The following is a 26,406-nucleotide window of genomic DNA, read 5'->3' as shown; positions in this document are numbered from 1 at the left end:
TATAAACGGATTTCCAGAAAATATTGCAGACTACAGGAACCGTCTGTGCTTCTGTTTGAGATTCAGACGGCACAGACAGTGCTATTTTCAACAGTGAAAGGACACAGGGCAGAAAACATCCTGCAGCCAATTTGCACTTCTTAGGTGACTCTGAGGACACAGTTAAACCTCCAAAATGGTTTCAATGACTCTCTAAAGGAATGCAAATGACCATCTGTCTTCAAGCAATATAAATCCTCCCACTCCCCACCATCTAGTCAGAGATGGAAAAGCTTCTTGGATGAGAAGCAAAACTTCTTCAAAAGAAACACAAGAAAGTCCAGTTGCCTTCTGAAAAGAGCATCTCTGAGGCACTCAGCTTGTTGCAAAAAGCTTCTTTGAATGATTTCCCTGTTTGCGAAAGGATTATTATTTCAAGGAAAGTTTTTTCTTATTTTGGGAGACTGCTCCCCAGTTGATTTTCTTTTTTGGGGAGGAGGGCTCCCTATACATGTGTCTGCTTCCACATGAATTCATGCTGGACCCTTTTTTCCTTCTAACCGTTCTGCTCTGCTCTGTTTCTTCCCCCTACTGATGGCAATGGCAACAATAGAGGCATTCAGGATCAAATAGAATTATTTCATTTCAGGTTTATTTCATATTTCATAGCTAACATTTCCGGGGTGGCCAGAAGCAAATATTATTAGTGTCAATAATTACTGCATTTGTGAATACAATCTTGCATGGCATGAGACACTATACAATAAGAACATCACTAAAAATTCAGATCCTAAAAGGCTATACAAAAGAAAACTACAGAAACAGTAGTTTCCCAATTGCCCCTGGGAGCCTGAGTGAAGGTAACAACAGGTGGTCAACCTCAATTCTTGTGCAGAAATTTCCCAAGTAGAAGTAGTCTGCTCAGAAAGCCAGACCAACCCAGCTCCTGCTCGTGTACAAGCATCATAAAGAACAATAGGCAGATTCACCTGAGTCCCAGTTGTGCTTCAGGCTTCTTGGTTTCAGAAAGGGGAGAATCTAAGAGCTCTAAAGCAGGCTAAGCATCTTACTGAACAGAGCAGATAGCAGTGGCCAGATGTGATATGATCACCAGTAGACATGGCAAACATTGTCTAGCAAATGCATTTTGTGCTGGTTGAACATTCCCTTTTTCCAAAGCAACCCTGGAGCAGGAGAACAAGTGTTAATTAAGGCCCTGGACACTATGGCTTTAATTGATTCCTGTAAGAACTTTGTTGGGGCCAGTTCTCAGAAGAAAGCCATGTCTTTCTTTCAGCAACCTTTCTTTGTGTGTTTAACTTTGGCCTGCAAAGTAAAGGAGAAGCATTGCAATGTAGGGCACTATTCCTTTAATAGAATTATATGCCACTTGAGAAGCCAACCTGAGGCCGTACCATTAGAACCACTTAATAACAAAGCAGATCTACATAATATTTGAGCCAAGCCAAGCAAGCTGCCGATGGAGTATACAGGAACCCAGAATTGGATAGGCTACAAAATTCAGACCTACCAAACAGTGCCCATAGTGCTGCTTTTAGCTGCATCTGCAGGCCTGGAAAAGGTCCCTTGAACCTTCACTCCAAGGGCTGAGTCCTCATACGCAACAGCAGAGAGTTGAGCAATCCAATTTTGCAGGAGATCCCCCATTGCCCGCTTTCTTGTTCACTTTGGGGAGGAGGAGAACAAAAGACATGGCCAGAGCACAGTGGTAGAAGCTATGCACGTAGGTGTAATCCCAGTCCTAGGAAAAGGCAAAATTGGTCACATCAGCATCAAGAAAGCCACATCTAGATGTTGCATATTATTCTCTCTGTATTCTGGATCTCTACTGCATTTGTGGAATGAAAGAAAAAAGTTTGAAAGGTATTTTTAAAAGAGAGGTGGAGCATCCTTAGGCTAATGATGTGGGTCCTAGACTGCCCTTATTCAGACAAGATTTACGCCCAGAGATCAGTGATTTCTTTGCATATACAGTATGTCATCATTCTACACCATCCTTTATGTTAGCCAAGAATCAGCCAGGAAATAATTCCTTGACATTCCCATTTGGCTACATTGGGAAAATATGGTTATTTCTTTTGTATATCAGAGAGTTTCAACTTTCAACTCTTCCTATCTCTTTTCCTGGGACAGCATCCAGACAGCTTGACAAAGACTCTAGGACCAAAGGGTGTCCTCAAAGTGAAGAATGGACAAATTGCTGTGAACAAGGACAAAACCTCTTCCAGGAAACAAATGGGTAGCTATTGGATCTCAGGGAGCTAAGTAAAAATTGTAGGAGGAGAGCTACATTAGTCTCTATGAGAAATAATCCTTGGACCCAGAACCCCTGAGGTGATTAAACTGCTTAAGAATTTCAAGGTGGATGAACTGATGGGAGGGCACTCCGTGTTCCTGAAAACTAGTGACTTTTAATGAAATGGTCTTAAGAAAAGATCCTACCAAACCTCTCTTGAAGGCGCCAGGGGTGTGGGTGTAGGAGGGCCATCTCAGAGGCAAACCTAGAAATACAAGTATATACATTTCCTTATCTGCATCACTGCATATCGATTTTTGCACCTTAAACACTGTTGGCAGGAGAGGGGGAAATTCAGTCTTCACCCTCCCAGAAACCTCACTATGGATTGCTAGATTAACATCACCATCAGCAATGGCAGGAGACTATTGCTTTCCTCACTGTTTGCAGCCCAGCTGCACTTGGTGTGTTGTTTGTGCTGCAAAAGGGTGTATGTTTTGCTGGCGGAGCAGAGGAAGAGCCAGGAGTGTTCTGTATATGCCACTGCTGCTGATTATGCTGTGGAAAAACATGCATTTTCCCTGCTAATGAAAGTAAAGGAATGAAAAGAAGGATTAGGGGTGACGTGATAGTAGCGTTCCAATATTTGTGGGGCTGCCATCAACCTATTTTCCAAACACCCTGAGGGCGGGGCAAGAAGCAACGGATGGAAACTTATCAACCTAGAATAAAGGAGAAATTTCATGACAGTGAGAACAATTCACCAGTGGAACAGCTTGCCTCCAGAAGTTGTGGGTGCTTCATCGTTGGAGAATAGACTGGACAGCCACTTGTCTGAAATGGTATGGGGTCTCCTGCTTGAGCAGGGATTGGACACTAGAAGACTTCCAAGGTCCCTTTCAACTCTGTTATTCTGTTAAGGCAGTGGTTCCCAACCTGTGGGTCGGGACCCCATTTGGGATCGAACGACCATTTCACGGGGGTCGCCAAACCACGTGGTCCGCCATTTTTTTCCCTTTTCCCTAGCTGTCCTACTCCCTCTTATTGGTGGCCACACCCACTTGGGGGTCACCACAACATGGGGAACTGTATTATGGGGTCACGGCATTAGAAAGGTTGAGAACCACTGTGTTAAGGAGTCACTTTCAGAGAAGTAAATCCCTAAAAGTCTCAGATTAAGCATATCTCATTGTTGTCTCCAAAAATCCTCTTGTTTATCTCAACCCATCTTTTACTAAAAGATCTGAGCAGTCTTCTCATCAGAAACTCTGTGAGACATTCTGGGGCCAGGGACAGATCCATTATTCTCCTAGTCATCCTGAACACAGAGCTCCCAACTCACCCACATCTTATCTGCCTGCGTGCATGGATCTCTGCTCCTCATACTTCAATATTTGTAAGCAAGCCGAAGATTGCCAAGGGAACCATATGAAGATTAATATCCTTGAGCTGTGTGGTTTCTGATGGCAAATTGAATATTTCTTGTTTTTCCCCATGAATCATTTTGCCTTCAGAGATCCAACTGCCTTGAACACCTTGAAAACCTTCCCTGCCTCCTCCTATTAAAGTGCCCCTGGATCCAAAACCCGATTCTGTTGGTAGTAAGATTTGAGCTGCCAGGTCCCTTTTTTTGTGTGCCCAGCAGCCAGTAATTGTGCTGACCAAACAGGGTTGCATGCTTAGTTTGGATGCCAAGCTGAATACAGTTACTTCACATATTTAAATCTATTTTAAGTCAATTTTTGTGATAGGAGGTTGGATGGGATGTCCTAACAATGACATGAGTCTTATTAAGTCACTCTCACATTAATGCCTGTAAATGCCTTAAATGTTAAATGTGTTTTATTGGTTTATTTCTTTTCTATCTAGACCAGTGGTTCTCAACCTGTGGGTCGGGACCCTATTTGGGGTCGAATGACCATTTCACGGGGGTCGCCAAACAATGCAGTCTGCCATTTTTTCCCCCTTTTCCTTAGCTGTGCTACTCCCTTTTATTCTATTGGCTTTTGAAAGCCAATAGAATTAGACTCTCTTGAATAGAGTCTAATTTTATTGGCTTTCCAAAGCCAATAGGAATTGTCCAGGCTGTCTCTGCCCTGCTGAGCCCGCCAAAAGTCCCAGTCTGCAAACGGTGCTGCACCAGTTGAGTAGTCCTCGACTTACGACCAGTTGAGTAGTCCTCGACTTACGACTGGTTGGGGGTCGCGGCATTAAAAAGGTTGAGAACCACTGATCTAGCCTTTACTCTCATAGCCTTCTGTTTCTCTCGAATGCTCAAGTTTTCCCAATTCATGAAGTAGCCCAACCAGCACCACCTTTTGTTCTTCAGGAGGTCATTGAGAAATGTATGCATATAAGTAAGAATATTAATTGCATATTTATGTGCTTTTAGACCTTCATGGCCCCTTCCAGCCCTATGATCCTATGTTTTCTTGACAAACAGTTCTGCCTGTGTTGCATATAACATCTGGACTTAGGTTTTGGCCTTGAAAAATTTAAGGATCACAGCTACAAATTCCCATCCCTTAGTTCTTGTTTTTAAGAGTTCATGATAGCCATTAAGGATTTTCATCCACAATCCATTTTTAGTACTTTGGCTTCCAAATATCATAACTTTGGACTTTGGAGAATTTATGGCACTTTAGGCACCTCCTTTGACATTTCGGCTCCTGAACAGAAGCTCAGGAAGCGATGAGCACCTAAAACAGTGATTCTCAATCTGTGGTCCGTGGACCCCTGGGGGGGGGCGCAATGTCACCACAGTGGATTTGTGAAAGTTTGAAGAAATGTTATGATTTAAATCCTGAGTTACGTCTGGGGGGGGGTCCATGGGCACGGCCGGTGGCCACAAAAGAAATTTAAAGGGGGTCCCTGGTGAAGACAAGGTTGAGAACCACTTACCTAAGAGGAAGTTGAAGCCTTCGCCAAAGTGCCATCAAAGGAATTTCCTCAAGCTCTCAAGCTTGGCCAGACTAAAATGGAGGCAACTGAGAACAGCCTGGTTGTGACAAAGGATCAGTGATAATGACCCTGATTCATATCTGTAACAAGTATCTCAGCACAAAAGCCAGAGGCAGGATGGGACCACCTAGATACCCCTGGACCTGAGGTGTGCTCAGGTATTATGCTGAGGGGAGGCAGGTGGAATCAGCCAGTAGCAGCTGGAGCAGTTTGGCCAAGAAGCCTTTGTGCCTCAGAGACACCTGTGGAGCAAGAGCAATGATGCCTGGAGCTCAATGCCTGACTACCCGTTGAGTGGTGTCCGCGAAAACTCTTAGGGCTTCCCAAATGACCCTAAACCTTCCACCATTATGGGTTGAGAACCAATGCCAGAACCCCACCCCAGAATCTCTTGGGAGAGGAACTGCCCACTGGGAGTCTTGATAATGCCTCTCCTCCGTAATTTGGAGGGTGGAGGCCTGGCATTCAGCAGCGGGAGCCACCAGAGACCAAGGCTGCCAAGGACTTTCTTGGAACCCAGGAACTGGGAATGGATGCCGTGTAAGATGTCAGGTCTGCCTTCTCTTTTCCTGCCTCTCTCCCTGATCTGAATATTCCCTCAGTTCCATAAGCCACAATGCCCAGCTGCTCATTCAGATTCTCCAGTGCCAACTGTCCCAGACAGCTGCATCCAATTGCCCTCCACAGTTCTCATCACCTGCCCCTCAGCACAATATCCACCCCCTTCCTCTATCTGTCTGGCAGATCCTGCCTTCACAAGCTAAGGTAGCAGCTCCCTCTCCCCAGGGCAGCACAAGCTGACTTTTCTCCCCTGTGCTGCAGTCCATGTCCATCCACAGCCATGAAATCTTCATATCACACTTAAAGCTTATCCGACTTAATGATTTATAAACCAGTCGAAGGTCTGGCCAACATTCCAAATATTCTAATTGATGACAGAGGAGGCAACACACAACTGTGTCAGTTGACACCCAACCATTAGGACAGTTGTAAGACTCTAGCCAGTATTTTGCTTGCCAGGCAGCCTAATTTCAGAAGGACATCTACACCCTCAAAGCTGGCAGGCCTCCAGCTTCCACCATGCCAAAGATTTCCAGACTTTTAAAGACAATATTTGACCTCCTCCTCCTCCTCTTCTTTCCATAGAGAATTGTTTCTTATTCTGGGACAGGAACATGGAAAGGGGTCTTGCCTGTCTAGCTCAATATTGTCTTTGTTGGCTGGAACTGACCCTTGAGAGTTTCCGACTAGAGATTCTCCTAGATTTCACTGGAGAGTTGGACTTTTACTTTGCAATCTTCTGGATAAGGTTCTGCTCTTCTCTTCCTCGTAGAAACAGAGAGAGAGATAAGCTTTTGCAAACAGAGTCCTGGAGTCTCTGTGTTTTGGTTTTTTTTATTTGGTTGGCTATTGCTTGGGATGCCTTTTACTTCCATACTGTTCAATAGCCATTTTTTTGCAGTTACCAATATAAAGGTATTGTTTAAATTTTACTGTTAATGAAAGGAATAGTGCATGAGAGGACGGTAATATCTAAGTAACCACATGCTATATTATGGCAGGATCAAAGGGAGGGAGGGAGGGAGGGAGGGAGGGAGGGAGGGAGGGAGGAAGGAAGGAAGGAAGGAAGGAAGGAAGGAAGGAAGGAAGGAAGGAAGGAAGGAAGGAAGGAAGGAAGGAAGAAAGGAAGGGGAGACCTGTAACTTTGCTTAACATTGGTGAAATAGAGATATAGAGATATAGATAGATGAGAGAGAGAGATCAATAGAGATAGATGATAGATTCATCCATTCATTCATTTTTCTACAATATGTCTTTGTTGTCCCAGTCATAGACGCCTAAGTTAGCCACAGTCATGTACACACAAACTCCCCCCCCCCAAATAAATGATTTCAATGGAAATGAGACTGCCAGCTTGGACTACGCCATTCCCCCATTCCTTTGTCCTGGGACCCACCTGGCATGAGCCACCATTTTTCATCCTGTCTCCCTCCAGAGAGGACAGCTAAGCAATGCAATTGTCCACCCCAGATATTAGATCCTTGATAGAGTGAGGCTTAAGCTATGGAGACATGAAAATAGAATGGTGTGGGTAATATTGGAGAGGGGCCTTCTAAAGAAGCAGACCCCCACCCCTGCTCCTCAAATCTCTTTCTCCATGCAAGAGAAAGGGGAGCAGTCTTCTTTTATCTATTGCTGGCCAAAGACAAACCCCCTGAAGCTCCTCACTTCACTCTGCTTCACAAAAGACCCAGAGGAGGACAGTCTTCCTAGTAGGTTCTCCCTGAAGAAGGGATGGTCTCCACCCAGGAACCCCCCTCCACCCACCTGAAGAAAGATTGCACTGAGGATGGCAACTGCATCTGAGAATCTTGCTCCTTTCATCCCTCCAGAAGCAGGAACTGCTCTCTGGCACGCATTGTCCAGAGCTGGTGTGAGAGAGCGAGATCTGCCTGGCCAGCTTTTGGGTTTGGTATTAGCTGAGACCTTCCCCTCCCTGGAGGGCAGGTGATTATCCATGAGAGGCACCCAGAGACCTTGGCCCACAGATTGCTGGTTGCCTGATGCTGTTTCTTAAGCTGGGCACCAGGAAAGGACCATTGGAATTATAGCAGCCTCCTGCTGCACAGTGACTTTCCTACCTGAATTCCTGGACAATAAATACTCTAAAGAATTCAATTCAGTTCTGTGGCTGGGTTGGTGGTTGAGTTCCCCGTATGGCTGTATGGTCCTGGGGGACTTTGATCTATCTTTGCTGGGTGCAAAGCTGGAGGGTGACCTGGAGATTGTAGACAACATGGGGGCCGACTTGGAACAGCGGTAATACACCCAATCTGGTTTTTCAGCTGGGGCAAAGGCAGAGTGTGCTGCATTTGGGGGAACATACGGATTTCTGACCACTTGCTGGTCAAACAGATCACTTGCTGGTAAGACCCCACCCCCCTCTGCAGGAAGGCTGGTCCTATTGGATTGTCCCCCCCAAAAAACTAATGGACCCAACAGGCTTCCAGAGGGACTTTGGGGTTATTCTGGAAAACTTGCTACTCAGCAGCAGCTTAGGATCAGATTCTGCCTGAGTGGCTTCTCTATGCCCATGGTTCCTAATATTTCCCATAGTATAAGACAGAATGGAGAGAACTTAAATGAGCTAGCAGACACCTAGAGCGCCCCTGGTGGAAGATAGAAGTGAAGACGACTGGACACGAGCTCAAGCTGCTATTAGAGCGTACCATCAAGGGCAACAAAATGCAATTATTTCTTCACGTGTCTTGTGTCCATTTGTGGTCACCCAGCCACCCTGTGTTGGGTGATGCAGCCCCCCCTTGGAGGAGCAATATTGAAATTCACTTAAAGAGGCTCTGTGAGTGATAGGCTGCACATCTGGCAGACAAAATTGCTTGCATTTGCTGTATGTTGAACTCAAACTTTAAAGCAGAATTGAGGGAGGTGGGAAGGGGGCTACATCTTGCAAGATGACCTGGGAAGTTTGAGCCTGCAAAACCTGAGGAAGTGGGCAGGACCCTCTCAGTTTGACCATCTGCGTTGGATCCATGCCCCCCCCCCCCGCTTCTTAAGGCTGTGCGGGAGGGCCCTGGGTGATAGTTAAGTCCTCCTTGTATGAAGGAGGGGTCTCTTTGCTAAAGCATATAATTCAGGCCTCTTTCAGTTAAGGTTCAGGCCAAGTTTTGGACTAAGACAGCATTGATCGTGCTCGTGGATGACCTCTGGCTCTTACATCCTGGCTCTTGCTGACCTCTCAGTGGCATCTGATACTATGGATCATGGTGTCCTTCTGGACTGACTCTGGAAGCTGGGCCTGGGTGGCCCTGCATGCTGCTGGTCTTCCCCTTTCCTCCAGGCTTGGTTCGAGTTGGGGTTGATGCGGGGGTTGTGTAAAGATTCAGCCTGAGGCTACTACTTTACATTCCTGCATGGGAGGCCTTGCTCCCTGTCCCCAGGCCCTTGTCAGCTCTTATTTCAACACACTCCACATGGGATTGCCCTTGAAGAGCATTCAGAAACTTCAGCTGTGCAAACTGCAGCTGCAGGGTAATAAAGGGGCTGGATACCCAGCATATGCAACACCACCACCACCTGAGCTACATTGGCTATGGGTATCTTTCCAGGTGCAATTCAAGGTGCTGGTTATCCCCTTGCTCTGAGTGGTTTTTCTCTTTTGCATTTGATCGGACAAGCTTACCTCAAAAAAAAACCTCAGCATCAAAGCCAGGGCCCCAAAACAGAAGCCGGGTCCAACCTGCTGTGTGTAGACGCTCTTATCTGGATACAGCCCTTTCTTCTCCTTCATCTTTTGCAGCTGGAGAAAGAAGAGAGATTACAGAGATTGGACTTTCTTCAATCACCACAGTCAAGTTTAATTTTAAACCCTAGTGATGCAGGAAAATTCCATCACACAGTTATGCTTGTAGTGACATATTCTGTATCCCTCAAAATCCTATTTGAATATAGTGTTGCACCTGTCTAGTTGAAATAGGTTCAGTGGGATTGCCAGGTTAGGACCTTTTCTTACCTACTAAGAAAGTTCAGTTTCCATTCGATTTTGCTAGGGTGCGGGGGTGGGGTCTAATTTATCTCTTAATTTATGAAATCCCCAAGTGGGGTGGGTGGGCAAGGCCACACTGCTCTTTGCAGGCCTCTCACTGCAACATCTGGGACATCCCATGTTCCCACTTGAAGACATCCGATGAAGGAATTATAGTTCCCGGCTCAAATTGCCCTTTTTGTTATAATGTTTCTTCCATCTCTCTCAACAGAATCTGCTTCCTATCATCTAAATCCATTATTCTGGTAAAGATGCTGATGTTGACCTTCCTCATTATAGCGTTCTTTCAGATAGTTGGAGAATACCGTCATTTCCCCCCATCCAAGTCTCTTTTCTAGAGGTGAGACATCTTCAGGACTTCAATGTCTCTTCACCATTCTTAGTCCTCTGATTATCATTCTTTTCGTGGTCCCATCAAGATCATTTTGAAGTTTATTCCAGTCTCCTTTGCCTTTTTTTCCACTAACAATGGGGTGTATTTACATTTGGCCTTTTCTTTCTATTGCTAAGGTGATCATTTTTGCTTCTAGTTTGATCATGATGGAATTCCTCGGAGGAAGCCTCTGAGGCCTGCAAAAGCTATAAATGGTGCCCAGTCATGACATGAAGCCACAATAGGGCACTGTTGTAAGAGAATGGCAATTTTCAATGATGAGAGAATCCTGTCCACTGTCACCAGGAAACTAATCGCTCCCTGAAATTGGGATAATTTTAAAGTTCTTTTCAGATTTCAGTTGAAGTGACCCTTATGTGACAGCACTTTTTTTACTGTGACAAAGAGGTAGCCTTACCCATTTGACTGTTATCACAAGAACTGCTGTGCCAATCGGTCCAGAATAGACACCATATCCCCATCGGTCATGGTAGATCCTGACAGCTATAGTGAGCACTCCAAACATCACCAAAGTTGATCGTTTGGGTTCATCAAACTCTGCCAAAGCTAATAAAATGACAAGAATTGAAGTACAACCTCATTTAAAATTTCAACTCTTACCAGTACACACTTTTAAAGGTTCCCTGGAACAGCACCTAGTTGACCTGATCTTAAAAAAAAAGCAGGGTTAGATCTGGTTGCTGCTTTAGTGGAGCCAGTTGGAAAAAGGGAGGCCAAAGGGGAAATCATGATGTTCTCTGTGCTTTCGGGCACAGACCTGCAGGTTGGGTAGACATATTCTCACTCCCAAAGCCCTCTATGGCACAGAGCTGAGTCAGCAACCTATGGCCCATAGGCTTGCATCTGGCACACCACCAAAATTACCCAACCCGTAGTCCCAAAAAGAAGGAGCCACCTGGCCCATAGGTCTGCAGAGCACAACAAAGACATCTCTATGATTTCCCCCAGAATCCTTCCAAGTACCAATGTATTTGTTTACAAGAGAGGGATTATACATGAGAAAGAACTTGGGAGGCAGGGCCAAGAAATGGCTGGATAAGAGACTGCAAAGCCTGCAATTGGACAGTGGGTGGGGCAAGAGGCCCAAAAGAAAAGAGCTTCCTGGGTTCCTTGGATTGGAAAGGAGACAGACGGAGATTTGTACTTTCAGACTTCCAAGATTCTGTTAAAGTCGATTTATAACAAAATAGAAATAACTCAACTGGTCATATTTCCTGTCTGGCCTGCCAAGTAAAGGCTGACAAGGAAAGTGCATCTGCTCACAGACACAGCCTCTCCTCCCTATGTGGAAGAAGGTGGCCAAACCCTGGAACAGAGCCTAGCGACTTGAGGCATTGTCCCTCTTCCCTTGTTTCTTCCTATGTGGTCAGATAGAACTATCCTGTCTCTTAAACAATGCTATGTGATTGGACCCAGGAAACAAATAAATTTGCCCCCATAGTTACCTGCACCTGGTTTTTGCTCACAGTTTCCCAAACAGTGTTAGGAGGAGGGTGGTGAATTCCTAAGAGTGGGGGGAGGCTATGGAATACAAGAGTGCCTTCTGTTGCTGGTGAGACATTATTCACCAAAGTCAAGTTATGAAGAATGTTTGAAACAGACAGTTTTTCCTAAAACAAAAGAACTGAACTCAATTGGTAAACTATGAACCGTTGATGGCATAGAGGGGAAAAAGGGGTTTTACCTATGTAGGTTTTTGCAGGAAAATCCCAGAATTGACTTTGTTTCTGCTGAGCCTAGATGGATCTTTTAATAAAGCTACACTCTTGGACATTCTAAAGAGCTGGGGGTTTCTTTTCTTGAATATGCCAAATGGAATGGTTGACACCTTTTCTTTGGAACAGCAGCACCCAGAGGTCTGAACAGCCCCAACTCTGCTCCCCTTTAGGTGGACCTTGAAGACCTGACTCAAGTCCTGGCTTTGGCTTATAGATAAGGCATTCCATCTGAGAGGTGGTTGTGTCTCTTCCATTTTTTTGTGGTCTGGCATCTTTTTTCCCCACAATACAAAATAAGAGGGTTGAAAGGGACATTGGAGGTTTTCTACTCCAACCCCCTGCTCAAGCAGGAGACTCCATACCGTTTCAGACAAATGGCTGTCCAGTCTCTTCTTGAAAACCAACAGTGTTGGAGCACCCAACTTCTGGAGGGAATCTGTTCCACTGGTTAATTGTTCTCACTGTCAGGAAATCCCTCATTTCTAGGTTGGATCTCTCTTTGATAGTCTTTCATCCTTTGCTTCTTCGCCTGCTCTCGAGTGCTTTTGGCTATAATAGGTCTCTTCTTTGTGGCAGCCTCTCAAGTACTGGAATACTGCTATCATGTCATCCTTAGTCCTTCTCTTCATTAGACTAGACATACCCAGTTTCCTTCCCTAAGAAAAACTTTTCTCACAATTGCATTTTGTTGGATAAGGCACAATGCTCACATCTGTCAAGATCTTTCTTGATCTTGAGTCTATCTTCTAAAGCATTGGCTATTCCCCCCGGGTTGGTGTCATCTGCAAATTTGATGAGCTTCCTTTCTATCCCTGCATTTTTAGTTTCTTTGCTTTAAATGCATAGGCCACCCAGAATCATTGAGAATGTTGGCAGTTTTGGAAAGGTCAATGATAAAAGAATTACGAATATAAATCAATGTCTATGGTGGATAGAAACTTTGGGAAGCCTTTGTTTTAGGCCCTTAATGTGTTGTCTTCTTGTGTTCATAAAGAAATTAGTCCCATTTATTTCCTAAATACATTTAAGATTGTAGTCTTTATATTTCTGTTTAGATATAGATGTTGGAAATCCAATACTTAATAGGAATATAGGAATATTCTTTATTGGCTAAGTGTGATTAGACACACAAGGAATTTGTCTTCAGTGCAGAAGCTCAGTGTACATGCAAACAACAAAGTGGTGAGTTTGTTGTAAACAAAATGGTAATTGCTCTGAATGTTGTGTATTGTAATGCAGGACTTTTCAACCTTTTCACAGATTGTACTACTTTTAGGACATGATAATATTTGAGTACCACCAGTGTTTAGCAAGGTATCAAAAACCTGATGACTAAAAAAAATGGGGGGGGGGATTTTGGATTTTACTGATTAGATTCATTTGTTGTAATAGAAATGGCTAGTTTATAATATTATGGAAAAGTAAAAAGTTGTGGTTCAATGTTAATGCTTCTTTCTACTGAACAAAGGAAGTCAGAAGTCAATGCCTTTTCTTTTCTTTTTCCCTTCTTCCCCTCACTTTTTCCCCCTTTTTCCTCCCCACTGTGTCCTACTATTTCCTTTTGTATTTTTGTATTTTATTCTATAATCTAATAAAATGTTACAAACTGTAGAAAAAAAAGTAAAAAAAAGTAAAAAAAAGTACCGGTTTTAATTTCTTCAGTGGCAGTTCTTTGCTGAATCACTTCCCTTTGCACTGACAAATGTATGATGAATTTATCCATATTTATTAATATGCACCACTACCAGCTGGCTGGTCGGCCCTTCTTCCCCTCTCCCTCTCCTTCCACAGTGTAGTAAGAATGCACACATACACCCAATCCTTTCACTGTACCCCTAAAGACACAGGAATCAAGTGCAAAGTAAGAAAGGCTCACAAAAGCCTCCCAGAATAAAGAAACAGTAAACTCTGGGGTTTTTTTTCTTTAAGCTGCCTCAGGTATGTTACGCGTCACAATGTTGCAATCTGAGAATGAAAGGGTCCGGCAATTGCAAAAGGCAATAAACTTAAATTAAGCCTGTTTACCTACAAAGAAAACTTGCTAAAAGCTCAGGATAAGGGGGTAAAACTAATTATATTTGTTTAAAGGGATTAAACCTATGGAAGCAAATACTTTGAACTTATTGCTAATCTTTGTGAAACAGACTAAAATATTTCAGTAAGCAAAGCACACAAACCAAGCCTCTGAATTACAAAACACTGTAAAAACTGCATAAAAGTCCTTATGGTAACCCAATCAAGCTGCTGATCCAAAACTAAATAAACCAACCTCCTTTCCGGCATGCTCATCTCCCAGCTTTTCATTTCATCAGTGCTGATTGCATTCTCCTGGCTGGAGAAAATGAACCAGGGGGCCTTTTCTTCCAGCAACAGCTTCTTCTTCTTCTCCTTCTCCTTCTCCTTCTCCTTCTCCTTCTCCTTCTCCTTCTCCTTCTCCTTCTCCTTCTCCTCCTTCTCCTTCTCCTTCTCCTTCCCTGTCTCTTTTTTCCTCCCTGCCTACTGAGCTCTCCTTCCACAGCTTCTTCTCTGTCCTCTTTCCCACCAAAACCACCTCCTTTTATAGCCTCCTCCACCATCTTTTTCTTTTCAGTTCACCTCCAGCAATGGAAGCGCCAATCAGCTGGAGCCCTTCCAGCACTCCTGGAGCTTCTGCCGAGCCCGACAGTCCTGCAGCTCCAGCTGCCTCTCCCTCAGGCTTGGGTCACTTCAGCTCATTCCCCTCCCCCACTACATTTGTCTAGGAGGATCGCATGACACCTGCCATGTGCCAAAGTATCCCTGTTGTAATGCAGCAACCTAATGGAATTTCTGAAAGTTGGGGCAGGGCAGACAGAAGGTCTCTAGGTGAATCAACATTAAAAAGTCACTGCTTTTAATTGGCTTTAGACCCTCAAACTGGAAACCCTGTGGAAAATACTTTTGCTGCAGCTAAAGCTTTGCTCAGTTGAATCCTGAACCCGGTGAATAAGAACCTTGTGGACATAAATGCTAGCAACTGAGGCTGAATCACTCCAGTAACATTAATTCCTAAGATTTCAACTATGCCCCATTCCTTCTGGGACCCATCTTTTTTTAAATCTCTTCCTACATTGTTTCCTGTCTTGATCTGCTGCAATTTTCTGCACTTTGATTTGACCATTGAACTGTTTTGTTTCAGAATAGAATAGAATAACAGAGTTGGAAATCATCTAGTCCAACCCTCTGCCCAAGCAGGAGTCCCTACACCATTTCTGACAGATGGCAGTCCAGTCTCTTCTTGTAAGCCTCCAGTGATGAAGCACCAACAACATCTGAAGGCAGTCTGTCCCATTGGTTGATTGTTCGCACTGTCAGGAAATTTCTCCTTATTTCCAAGTTGAATCTCTCCTTGACCAGTTTCCATCTGTTACTCCTTGTCTGGCCTTTGGATGATTTGGAAAATAGGTTGACCCCCCCCCTCCTCTCTGTGACAGCCCCTCAAATATTGGAACACTGCTATCATGTCTCCCCTGGTCCTTCTCTTCACTAGACTAGCAATGCCCAGTTCCTATAACCATTCTTCATCTGTTTTAGACTGCAGCCCCCTAATCATCTTTGTTGCTCTTCTCTGCACTTTTTCTAGAATCTCAACATCTTTTTTGTAGTGTGGAGACCAAAACTGGTTGCAGTATTCTAGGTGCGGTCTTACTAAAGTTTTATAGAGTGGTATTAATCCCTCATGTGATCTTGATTGAATCTGTTAATGCAATTTAGGATTGTGTTAGCTTTTTTGACTGCTGCCACCCACTGTTGGCTTATATTTAATTGATTGTCCACTAAGACTTCAAGATCCCACTCACAGTTGCTGCTATTAAGCCTGGTTTCACCCAATCTATATCTGTACATTTGGTTTTTCTTGACTAAGTATAAGACCTTATTTTTCTCTATGCTGAATTTCATTTTATTAGATAGGGCCCAGTGTTCAAGTCTGTCAAGATCCCTCTGGATCTTGAGCCTATCAAAGAGGGTGTTGGCTGTTCCTGCCAGTTTGGTGTCATCTGCAAATTTGGTAAGTTCCCCTTCTATTCCCTCATCTAGGTCATTTATGAAAATGTTGAAGAGTACTAGGCCTAGGACAGGACCTTGTGGTACCCCACTCCTTACTCCTCTCCGTGTAGAAGTGGTGCCATTGAAGACTACTCATTGAGTACAGTTTGCCAACCAGCTACAGATCCATCAGGTAGTGATGTCTATTCCACCTTTTTCTAGCTTACCAAGGAGTAGGTTGTGGTCTACTTTATCAAATGCCTTACTGAAATCTAAGTATACTACGTCCGCAGCATTTTGCTGGTCTACTAGTTTAGTCACTTTATAAAAGAATGAAATAAGATTGGTTTGACACAATCTGTTTTTAACAAACCTGTGTTGGCTACTGGTTATAACTTTGTTTGCTTCTAGTTGTTCGCAGATCTGTTTTTTGATTATCTTTTCTAGGCTCTTCCCAGGTATTGAGGTTAAACTGATTGGTTGGTAGTTTCCTGGGTCCACTTTTTTTTCTTTCTTGAAGATGGGAACCACATCAGCCCTTTCCCAATCCTCAGGTACTTTCCCAGTGCTCTAGGATTTTTGAAAGATATGGTGCAATGGTTCTGAGATAACTGCCAGCTCCCCCAGAACTGGGATCTGTCGATCCTGGTGATTTATGTTCATCAAGACCAGACAGGTGTTTTACTTTGTTCCTTCAATGCTTTGTCCAGTTATGTCCCTGAATTTTGTCTTAGAAGGTTACTTGCATTTTCCTTGAGCTTTTTCTTGGCTTTCTCATTACAGCGCACATCCTGCTCCCTCTTGCTGCTCTCTTTTTTTACAAAAAGAGAAAGCATGTTGTGTGCACCAACATGGCTCTAGGGTGGAGACTGTGCACGTGAGGAAGAATGTGTATGTGACAAAGAAGGGGGACATGGACTTCTCTAATATTAGCCATTTTTATTAGGAGGAGGTCTTGGAGCGCTTTTTCTTAATGCTGGATATTGAAAAGCTGAGAGATTACAAGGCTCAAAGATTTCCTATGCAATTTTGGTTATTCCCTTCTTCAGATTTCCTTAATGCCCCCCCCCCCCGACATATACTCAAAAGAAGCAGCCATTCTTCCTTACCTATCAGTGAGACCCACATGGATAATGTGGTTCCAAAAATACTAAAGTATTGCAGCAGATCATACTTCATGAAACAAAGGAAGGTGAGCCCGGGGCCTTCACAGGCATGGCAGACCTGTTGAGAAACAGTTGCTTGTTTATTTCCAGGATTTCTGTGATAAAAATTGTAATTTAAAAAAAGCTGTATCAGAATCCTCTTGTTTGAAAGACATTAACCCTCCCCCTTTACTTTGTCACGATAGTCCAGTGGGTTGGTGTCATTGCAGAAAAGATCTTGATCATCTGTGGACAGAGGCTATAGTCTCAGAGGACAGAAGTAAGTTTTAAGATTTTTTGCAACTTATGTCATTAAAAATTAAAACCAGTTCTCTGAAATGACCAGAAACAAAAATGTTAAACCATGCCAGACTTGATTGACCTCTGGCTCCTTGCCTGACCTGACTTTTTTTTATACTTTAATTAGGCTTACATGCTTCTGGCCCACTGCGCCATAGGCATTCTTTAGAAATAGACAGCTTGGTGTTTTGATTGGCAGCCACTCAGATAAACAATAAAGATTCGTAGGAGTAAGAGGTATGTAGGTATAGACACTGAAAAAGTGGTCAGCGCTATGTAGGAACCACAAGTTTTCCTTTCCATTTCTATCAGATGCGCAGATTATTGTCTTGGAAGAGAGCTGTAACTGATATGCTGTTGAGAAATAGATGAGGGAGGGAGGGAGAGAGAGAGAGAGAGAGAGAGAGAAAGAGAGAGAGAGAGAGAGAGAGAGATAGAACGGTTTCCACAAAAACTTGAAACTTTGCCCATGAAAGTCCTGTGACCCCCTGGTTGTTTCTGCTGGCACCAAAATCTTCTCTGAAAATTCTCCTTGGTGTTCTGTGTTTCTCTTCTTGTGTGTAAAGGATTTTTTTCCAGGCTGTTAAACAACTTGCTTTTTTCAGGATCCGAAAGGCAAAGATCCCTGATTGAACTGGGACTTGGTTCATAATATATCATTGTCTCCAGAATTTAACAGTCCGTTACAGCAAAAAGAACTAGCTCAGACATGCATTGCAATGGGGGGGGGGGGGTAATCAAACATGTTATGGGAAAAAGATACAGAGGAAGAAAAGCACACAGACATTACTTATACTATTTTCATGCAAGAATACAAAGCCACCCTCTCTTTTTTATGAATGAGAATTCTTATTTAAAGTTTTAGTGGGAAGGAGGACTTACCAAGATGAAGAACATGGTGAAGAAGTAGACCATGGCCTCCATGTGAAACTGCCTCTTGGCTGCAATGCTGATGGTGGGGAGGAAGGCAAGGCTGCTGAAGGTGGGCAGGAGGAACTTGGCAGCTAAAGAGCCCATTGGGAGGAGAGCAGCTCCTACCCCCTGGCTGCCCAAGAGACTGAGGAGCCCAGGCCAGGCCTTGGGTGTGCTGTGGAAAGGGCAGTTCGGACCAAGGACAGAGTCCTCGCATGCCTCCTTGTCTCTTCTCTTCTTCAACGGAGAACAGTTGCTGAGAGCCCACCGGCTGCTCCTTTTCTCGGCTTCCACTTGAACAAATGGCCCCTTCCATCTACCAGGAGGAGGTTTCCCTCTGCAGCCAGCTGTCTTTGGAGCAATTCCTGAGAAGGGCAGATGGGGAGGAGGAGGAGGAGATCACTCTTGGTCGTTGACTGAGCCCTTTGGAATAAAATGTTCCCTATTGAGGCAAATGTGTGGGGAGGAGAGGTCCGGGGTCTGGCTCAACACAGAAGGGGATTTGATCTGCGGAGGCCCATGAAGAGATGGGCAAAGGCCATAGACAGGATCCTTCTTCCCCACAGGAAAATAGGTCCTTGCCCCAAGGAGGTTTTGGGGTTGCTGAGGATGGGCTCCTGGGCTCATGGCTCCCAGCTGCCTGGCCCCAAAGGACAGGGATGGGGAGTCAGATGCTCTCCGCCTTGTCAAAGCTGTTTCCTGGCCTCTTTAGGTGCTCACTCTGGCACATAGAAGTACCAGATTACAGCCTATATAAGGAAATGTAAATGCAAGTAAAACACAATTAAAACATGTGACAATTTAATGAATAAATTCCAAACCTTTATTCTTTGTTGTTTATCAGCTATGTATGCCACCTGATTCCCATCTTAAAATAAAAGCCTCAAAATAAAAATCAGCATACAATCAGAATAACAAAGGTGGAAGAGACCTTGGAGGTTTTCTACTCCAACCCTCTGCTCAAGCAGGAGACCCTATACCACTAATTAATTAATTAACCATTAATTAATTAATTGTATATCTATTCAAAAACATCAAGACTAAATTGCAAAAAAAGAAGCCCTTTCCCAGAAAGGAACAATGCAGCTCAAATGGGAATGGGGGCTCCCCTGGACCTCAGCGTTGGCTCAAATCAAGCCAGGCCAGGAGAGTCAGGCAAAAATCTAGATGGTTGACTGGATTTTGACCAGCAGGATGACTTTGCTGATACCACCACCCGAAGGCCTCCTTTCATCTTCCACTTCATCTCCCGAGTGACATGGCTGTCTCTCGGGGACACTGCTGGATCGAAAGAACTTTCAAGGTGCAACCAATCTCCTTTCTGTTGGGAGAATCAGGAGAAATAACCCCAGCCATGTTTCCTGGGCCACTTTCTGTGTCTGTTCTTGCAAGCCTTTCTTGAATGTTTTCCAGGGTGCTAGTGAATGGCATAAAAACCACCCTGGCCCATCCATTGTAGTAGGTATTCCCTTGTATATTTTGCTGTTGGATGCTATGTATGATTTTTCTTTCTATCATGAAGGAATGTTTACCTTTTCTTATTTTTAAAAAATAAAAACAAATTATGTCAAATTTGGACCCTTTGAGGTTAATTTCCCAGTTCCACATCTCAAGCACAGAGCCAGGAAAATGGCACTATAGAACCCTTCTCTTTGACAAGGTTGTATTTTCCTTCTTTTTATATTTCCTTCTTTTTACCCTCTTGCTTGCTGGAAATGTCTATGGGGCTGCTCTGCCAAGTCAGGACATGCAGCTCCATCACAAGATTACAGAACTACAGAGTTGGAGGTCTTCTAGTCCATCCCGCTGCTCAAGCAGGAAATCCTATACCATTTCAGACTAATGGCTGTCCAGTCTCTTCTTGAAAACCTCCAGTGATGGAGCATCCACAACTTCTGAAGGCAAGCCATTCTACTGAATAATTCTTCTAATTTCAGGAAATTTCTCCCTAATTCCAGGTTGGATCTCTCCTTAATAAGTACTTCTAGAGTCCTGGGCCAAAAACAGAACTGCATCCCCCAGAGAGAAAGGGGTGTTCAGGGTTTCTTGATTCAAAAGCCTCTGGAGAGGAGTTGGGATTTATTTATTTGATGTATTGATTGATTGATGTAACTGTGAGAGGGACCTCGGAGTCCTAGTAGACAATCACCTAAATAGGAGCCAGCCGTGTGCTGCAGCTGCCAAAAAGGCCAACACAGTGCTAGGCTGCATTAACAGAGGGATAGAATCAAGATCACGTGAAGTATTAATACCACTTTACAATGCCTTGGTAAGGCCACACTTGGAATACTGCATCCAGTTTTGGTCACCACGATGTAAAAAAGATGTTGAGACTCTAGAAAGAGTACAGAGAAGAGCAACAAAGATGATTAGGGGACTGGAGGCTAAAACATATAAGGAACGGTTGCTGGAATTGGGTATGTCTAGTTTAACGAAGAGAAGGACAAGGGGGGACATGATAGCAGTATTCCAATATCTCAGGGGCTGCCATAAAGAAGAGGGAATCAAGCTATTTTCCAAAGCACCTGAAGGCAGGAGAAGAAGCAACGGGTGGAAACTAATCAAGGAGAGAAGCAACCTAGAACTAAGGAGAAACTTCCTGACAGTGAGAACAATCAATCAGTGGAACAGCCTGCCTCCAGAAGCAGTAAATGCTCCAACACTGGAAGTTTTTAAGAAGAGACTGGACAGCCATTGGTCCGAAATGGTGTAGGGTTTCCTGCCTGAGCAGGGGGTTGGACTAGATGACCTCCAAGGTCCCTTCCAACTTTACTATTATTATTATTGATTGATTGATTGATTTCTATCTCAGTTAATGACTCTGAGTGGCTTACAATCCAGGATTGCTCAAGAATGTCTGGAAATGGTCTCCTTCCCCTCAGAGCAGTTGGTGGGTTGATTGATTTCTATCTCAGTTAATGACTCTGAGTGGCTTACAATCCAGGATTGCTCAAGAATGTCTGGAAATGGTCTCCTTCCCCTCAGAGCAGTTGGTGGGTTATTTAGACAGCATGTGGTGGCACACAGAAGGTCTGAGGAGACAAGTGGTAGATTCCTCAAAAGTAAGAGTTGGGATGGATCTTGGAGACGATCCAGTCCCGTGTCCTGCCCAGAGCAGAGATGGCTAAAATGTCCCTGACAGATGGCTCTCCCGACTCTGGGCAGCATTTATTCATAGGGAATTCTTTCTGAAGTCCAACTCAACCCGCTTTGTCATTATTTAAATCCAATGTTTTGTGTCCTGGAATAACTGTAAACAAATCTGTCCTATCTTCTGGGGCACAGTTCCTCACATACGTAACAACCGTGACTGCATCACCTTGTGGGTCCACCCAGCATGTCTAATTCTTTCTCTTAAGTCTTCTATCCATCTTGCTTGATCAGTTGTTCTCAGAGCACAATTGACAAGCTGCAGTCTGACCAATACAGACTGCATTCACAGCAACAGCAATCTCATCTGATCCTGACATTATGTTTCTGTTAATGCAGCCTTGGATTGCATTTATTGTTTTTAGTTTTTGATTTCACAGCTGCATCACACTGTTCAGCTTGTGATCCACCAAGACACTTAAAACCTTTTCACACGTACTGCTGTCCGGTGGTATCCCATCCAGGTGAAAAATTTTTTTACAAAACTATTAGATCAGTGCATCTGCACGTTAGGTGTTTCCCCTCTTCATCAATTGATTTTTAGATACAAAGCGGATGCAAAATTGAAAGTATCGAATCTGATTCTGGATGGCCTCAACAGAATCCTGCTCTAGGGTGTCAGGAACTTTACATGTCCTGTCCCAGACTCTTGCCTTTGAATTGCTTCATTTGCCCTGGTTGAAATCCATATTACTTCTGTCTGTTATTCCAACCGTCAAGATTTTCCTGCATTTTGGTATCTTCTGAGATGTTTGCTATTTCCCACATCAGTTTCTCCTCTGCAGATTTGATAGTAAAGTTGTTCATTACCTCACCCAACATATTTATAAATAAGTTGAACACAAGGCCTACAATGGAGCCTACCTACGTTCCTGCCAGCTCCATATAAAACCATTAACAGTCACTGAACCAGCTCTGCATCCAGTGGTGGCATCTGGCAGGCCTTATTTTGTCTGGTAGGATCTCAACGAAAGACTCTTCCAAATGAGTTAAGGTTAGATAGAATCCTATCACAAAACGCACTATTTTTTTTCCAAATGCTCACAAATTGTTTAACCCTGTTCCAGAATTTTTTTGCCTAGTATTAGCATCAAGCTGACTGGTAGTTACTTGGCTCTTTTTTCAAAGACAGGAATAAAATTTATCCTTCTTAGATCCTCTGGCATTATAGCAGGTAGTCAGTTATGTACTCTTCACCTACGGCTTGACTACAGCAATGCACTCTACCTCGAAGCCCGCTAGAACCTTTGACTGGTCCGTAATGTGGTGGCATGGGCAGTGATGGACACCCATGTAATCAGTGGAACAGCTTGCCTCCCAGAGTTGTGGATGTGTCAGAACTCATTCTTCTCCGGAGGGAGGGGCAGGGGGGATTGACTTCACTTCTTTCCATTTCTTTCTGTGGGTTCTGCCATTCTCCTGAGGAGGGGGGGGAAAGCTGTGATATATTTTTCTGCTTTGCTACAATGTATCCTTTCCACTGTTTCTACATACTTACTCTTTGAATTGTCTCTCCCTTGATGTCAACCTGGGGTGAGAAAGGAATTTGCCTCTGGCCATCTGGCTTATCTCTCACTGTGGAAGGGAACATGCAACAACCCAACAACATCTTTACAGGCATGGGAACGGACCCCATTATCCGCTTCATTTCCACAGCGGACTTAACACCTGGGGATTGGCCCATTCAAACTGACCAGATGAACTGTTGGGGTGGGGTTTGCTTGGGACTCTTTTAACCTATTGATCTGAGCAGGAAACCCTCAGATCCTGCCTTCTATGCCTGCTATCAGCTTCTCCTAATAAAAGTTCCTTTTGGGATGAAACTGTTCCAAGAGTCCTGCTTTCTTGGGATGAGGTTTTGAAGTGGGCCCTGACAGTAGGCAGGATCTGCAGTAATAGTCAACCCGGAAGGAAGACCCTTGCTGGGGGGCTAAGCAAATGATGACTGATATCAGAACGGAAAGGTAAGAAACTGTCACGGGAGGGGAATTCTCCCACCAAGCAGAGCCCAACCTGTCCACTTCTCAATCCTTGAGCTCACTGGAAAAGGTGGTGGCCATGGAACACCGCCACAAACCCAGGTGGTTGATGGACATCGGGAAGAAGGAGGACTGGGATAAGAGATCCAGGAAAGTGATGCTCAGCCGTGGCAGTCACCAGCCAGGTTGGAAAGTCGAGATGGAGAGGACACTCCACCTTAGTGAAGACAAGGACAACCCACTCCAGCCGATTCCTGGAACAAGCCATCAACATGTTGAGAGTCGCCTTTGATTCCACGAAGGAGGAGAAAGCCGACCCATGCCGAGGCACTGCCAATCCAGGCTCAGCTGAGGGGACAGATGAAGGGGGGGTGAACCGGCAGTCCCAGGCCCTTCTACCAGCATCATAGAGGCAGCAGCCATCGCTACAGCCACAGCTATCCCCGGGCAAGCCGCACCAGCTGACAGTGATGGCCACCGACACAGGAGACAGAGGGAGCATCGGTCCATCCGAAAATTCCCGCTGTTAGGAGTGAGATACTGCAGGGAGCCGCACTGACTGGGGTTTTTCCTGACTCAGGTGTTGAACTGATCTCCCAAAAGGCCGCCAACTCCTACCCAGTGGCCCTGTCCTCTCAGTGCCTGGTCAGGGCTGGAGGCGGGGAGGCCATGCCAGGGGTCCAGCCATCGCTACCCAGGCCTTGCTCTGTGTGGAGGACAGAGCCCCATTGGAGGCTTCCTGACTGAGGCTGCGGAGGGGCACCCAGCAGGGCAGGGCAGCCGCCAGTGCCCGGAACCCCCAGACGGCCACCGGCTTCCCCTCATCGCTGCTGGCTGTCCGGGCTCTCCAGCCCAGCGCCCAACCTCCCCCTGCAGCTCGTAAGGCCAGGGTCACGGCTGGAGTGCGAGCATGGCCAGAACCACTTGGCCCTCCGGCTGCCTTCTCCCAGCCATGCGGCGGACCCGGCAGCGCCGCCTGCCACTTTAAGGGGAGTGGCCGCAAGGGGGTTGCCTGCCGCAGGATGCCTCCCTCAAGTCTAATTTCGTGAATATTTTCCCTTTGGCTAAATGTCCTAGCATGTCCTTCATGAGAGGGAGGGGGTACACACACCCTGTTAACCCCACAGAAATCCACACATAATCTCAGCGACCCATCTTTCTTTTTCAACAGTACTGGTGCCGCTACTCGGGATTTCGCCACTTGGATAAACCCTGTTGCTAAATTCTTATGAAAGTACTCCCTCAGCTCCTTCATCTCCTTCAGAGTCATGGAGTACATTTTCAGTTTAGGAAGTTTTGCCCTGGGCAGGATCTTGATAGCACTATCTGTGGGGCAGTGAGGGGGTAGGACATTGCATTCTCTCTCGCTAACACCTCCGTGAGGTCTTAGTACTCCCTCTGGATGGATTGCAGTTCCTTCCCCTCCTCTGATGCTTCCTTGCTGCACTCAGGGGGGTTTTTCACACCCCCTCGCTCTCTGGCTACTTTCTCTCCTTGTCCAGAGGGCACAGGGCCTTCTTCCTCATAACCACACATTTAGAGGCTTTCTTCCAATAGATCTGCCCCCCCACTTGGCTAACCAAACCAGGCCCAGGATCATGTCCTCTACCATCTTTGGGTGACTAGTCTCTTGGTGGTTCCCCCAATTCTAGCTGCACTGGCTCTGTCAAATGGGAAGCTTCCTATCAGTGTGCCATTAACCTATTGAAACTTCACAGGTTTCTTGAGCTTCCTCATATCTAATCCTAGCCTCTGCACTGCAACTTGACTAATTAGGCAACGAGTGCTGCCTGAGTCTATGAGGGTCTTTACCATCCCCCTCGCCCCTGATATCCTAACTTCAAGGTGGTTGATAGGTCCACTCACCATCAGGTTGTACTCTCCCTCACTCTTGCTGTTGGAGAGGATCATTGGTAGCTTCCCTTTGGTTGGAGTTCCATCTCCTTCACTCTCTGTGCTGCTCGTGATTTCTCCTTCCCCTTCTTCGGTGGCTTCTTTGGCTTCTAGGGAGTTTGTACCGCGGGAGCCATCCAGGGGGTTGGTGCTGGGCACATCACTGCCCTGTAGCCCTCCTGGACACAGTGAAAGCACATGATGGGGGTGATTGGACGGCCCTGCAGGAACTGGTGACACTGCTGCTGGTTGTTTTCTTCCCAAAGCACGCTTTTCTTGGCTTTTCTTTGGCCATAGTCCAAACCCTCCACGGCCCTTGTACACCGCCAGGTCTAGCTCCACAGTGGTGACAACTGGTACCAATCACTAAACTGATCTGGAATCCCTCAGGCTAGGCATAGGTGAAACATGTCGTGGCTCACCCCTCTTGGACAGGACAAGAGTCAGCAGTCCATCTACATTTAAAAGACAAAAGCCACTCTTTTGAAGATAGCAAAGTCCACATTTTGGACAGAGAAGACCGCTGGTTTGAAAGAGGGGTCAAAGAGGCCATCAATGTCAAAATTGAATAGCCCTCTCTCAATAGAGGAGCAGGGATCTGACGTCATCTATCTACAGTCTACAACACAGTTCTTTCAACAGTTTCAAGAAGGCCCCCATTGGAGCCTGAATCTGCTGAGGAAAATGAGCTGGAGTTGGAGCCGACGGAGATCGAGGGGGAGGCGTCGTTGACTTCGGAGGAATATGGGGAAGAGCAGGCCAAGGCAGGCCACAGCCTTTCAGGATTGGGATGGCTTGAAGGCAAGAACAAGGGCAGGATGAACATGAGAGACAGAGGTCAAGCGATGAGCAAGGGCCACCCCCTCCTGATCCTAGAGCATGAAGAGTGGAGAGAAGGCGGGAACAATGTAGGCAGGCCCAATTACATGGGAGGAGAGTGCCCCGCCCCTCTCCATAAGGCACACCTGGGGACTGAGACTTGAGACGCTGTGGGGAGGAGCATTTGTCAGGAACAAATGCTGAATTCTTGGAGGTTTGTATGCCAGAGTTGTTGGAAACAACTCTCTGATCTTTTGTTCTGTGTTGTGATTTCTACTTGGAAACCCTGAAACTCTGACCATTGGACTGGCTGACAAACTTGATATTTCA

At 45.2% G+C, this 26,406-nt stretch overlaps 1 protein-coding gene across 2 annotated transcripts; it reads right to left on the bottom strand.

Annotated features, from left to right (window-relative positions):
* Positions 1 to 220: 220 nt before the first annotated feature.
* Positions 221 to 26,369, bottom strand: MYMK (myomaker, myoblast fusion factor). 2 transcript variants are annotated; one of them, XM_039366517.1, is made up of 7 exons: positions 25,231 to 26,369; positions 18,206 to 18,600; positions 16,988 to 17,102; positions 10,553 to 10,701; positions 9,399 to 9,515; positions 5,138 to 5,234; positions 1,662 to 1,741 (listed from the first exon to the last, which is right to left on the bottom strand). In XM_039366517.1, the coding sequence occupies exons 2-6, from the start codon at positions 18,338 to 18,340 to the stop codon at positions 5,172 to 5,174; spliced, it is 579 nt and encodes a 192-aa protein (XP_039222451.1). In that variant the 5' UTR covers positions 18,341 to 18,600; positions 25,231 to 26,369; the 3' UTR covers positions 1,662 to 1,741; positions 5,138 to 5,171. The 2 variants fall into 2 exon arrangements, with proteins under 2 accessions (XP_039222450.1, XP_039222451.1); XM_039366516.1 differs by lacking the exon at positions 5,138 to 5,234 and having other exon boundaries at positions 221 to 1,741.
* Between the last annotated feature and the right edge of the window lie 37 nt (positions 26,370 to 26,406).

The sequence above is a fragment of the Crotalus tigris genome, unplaced genomic scaffold (genome assembly GCF_016545835.1).
Source record: "Crotalus tigris isolate CLP2741 ecotype Arizona unplaced genomic scaffold, ASM1654583v1 scf7180000020343.233928, whole genome shotgun sequence".
Classification (NCBI taxonomy): Eukaryota; Metazoa; Chordata; class Lepidosauria; order Squamata; family Viperidae; genus Crotalus; species Crotalus tigris.
The sequence above is the reverse complement of the archived record's forward strand: the minus strand, read 5'-3'. Positions and strand labels throughout refer to the sequence as shown.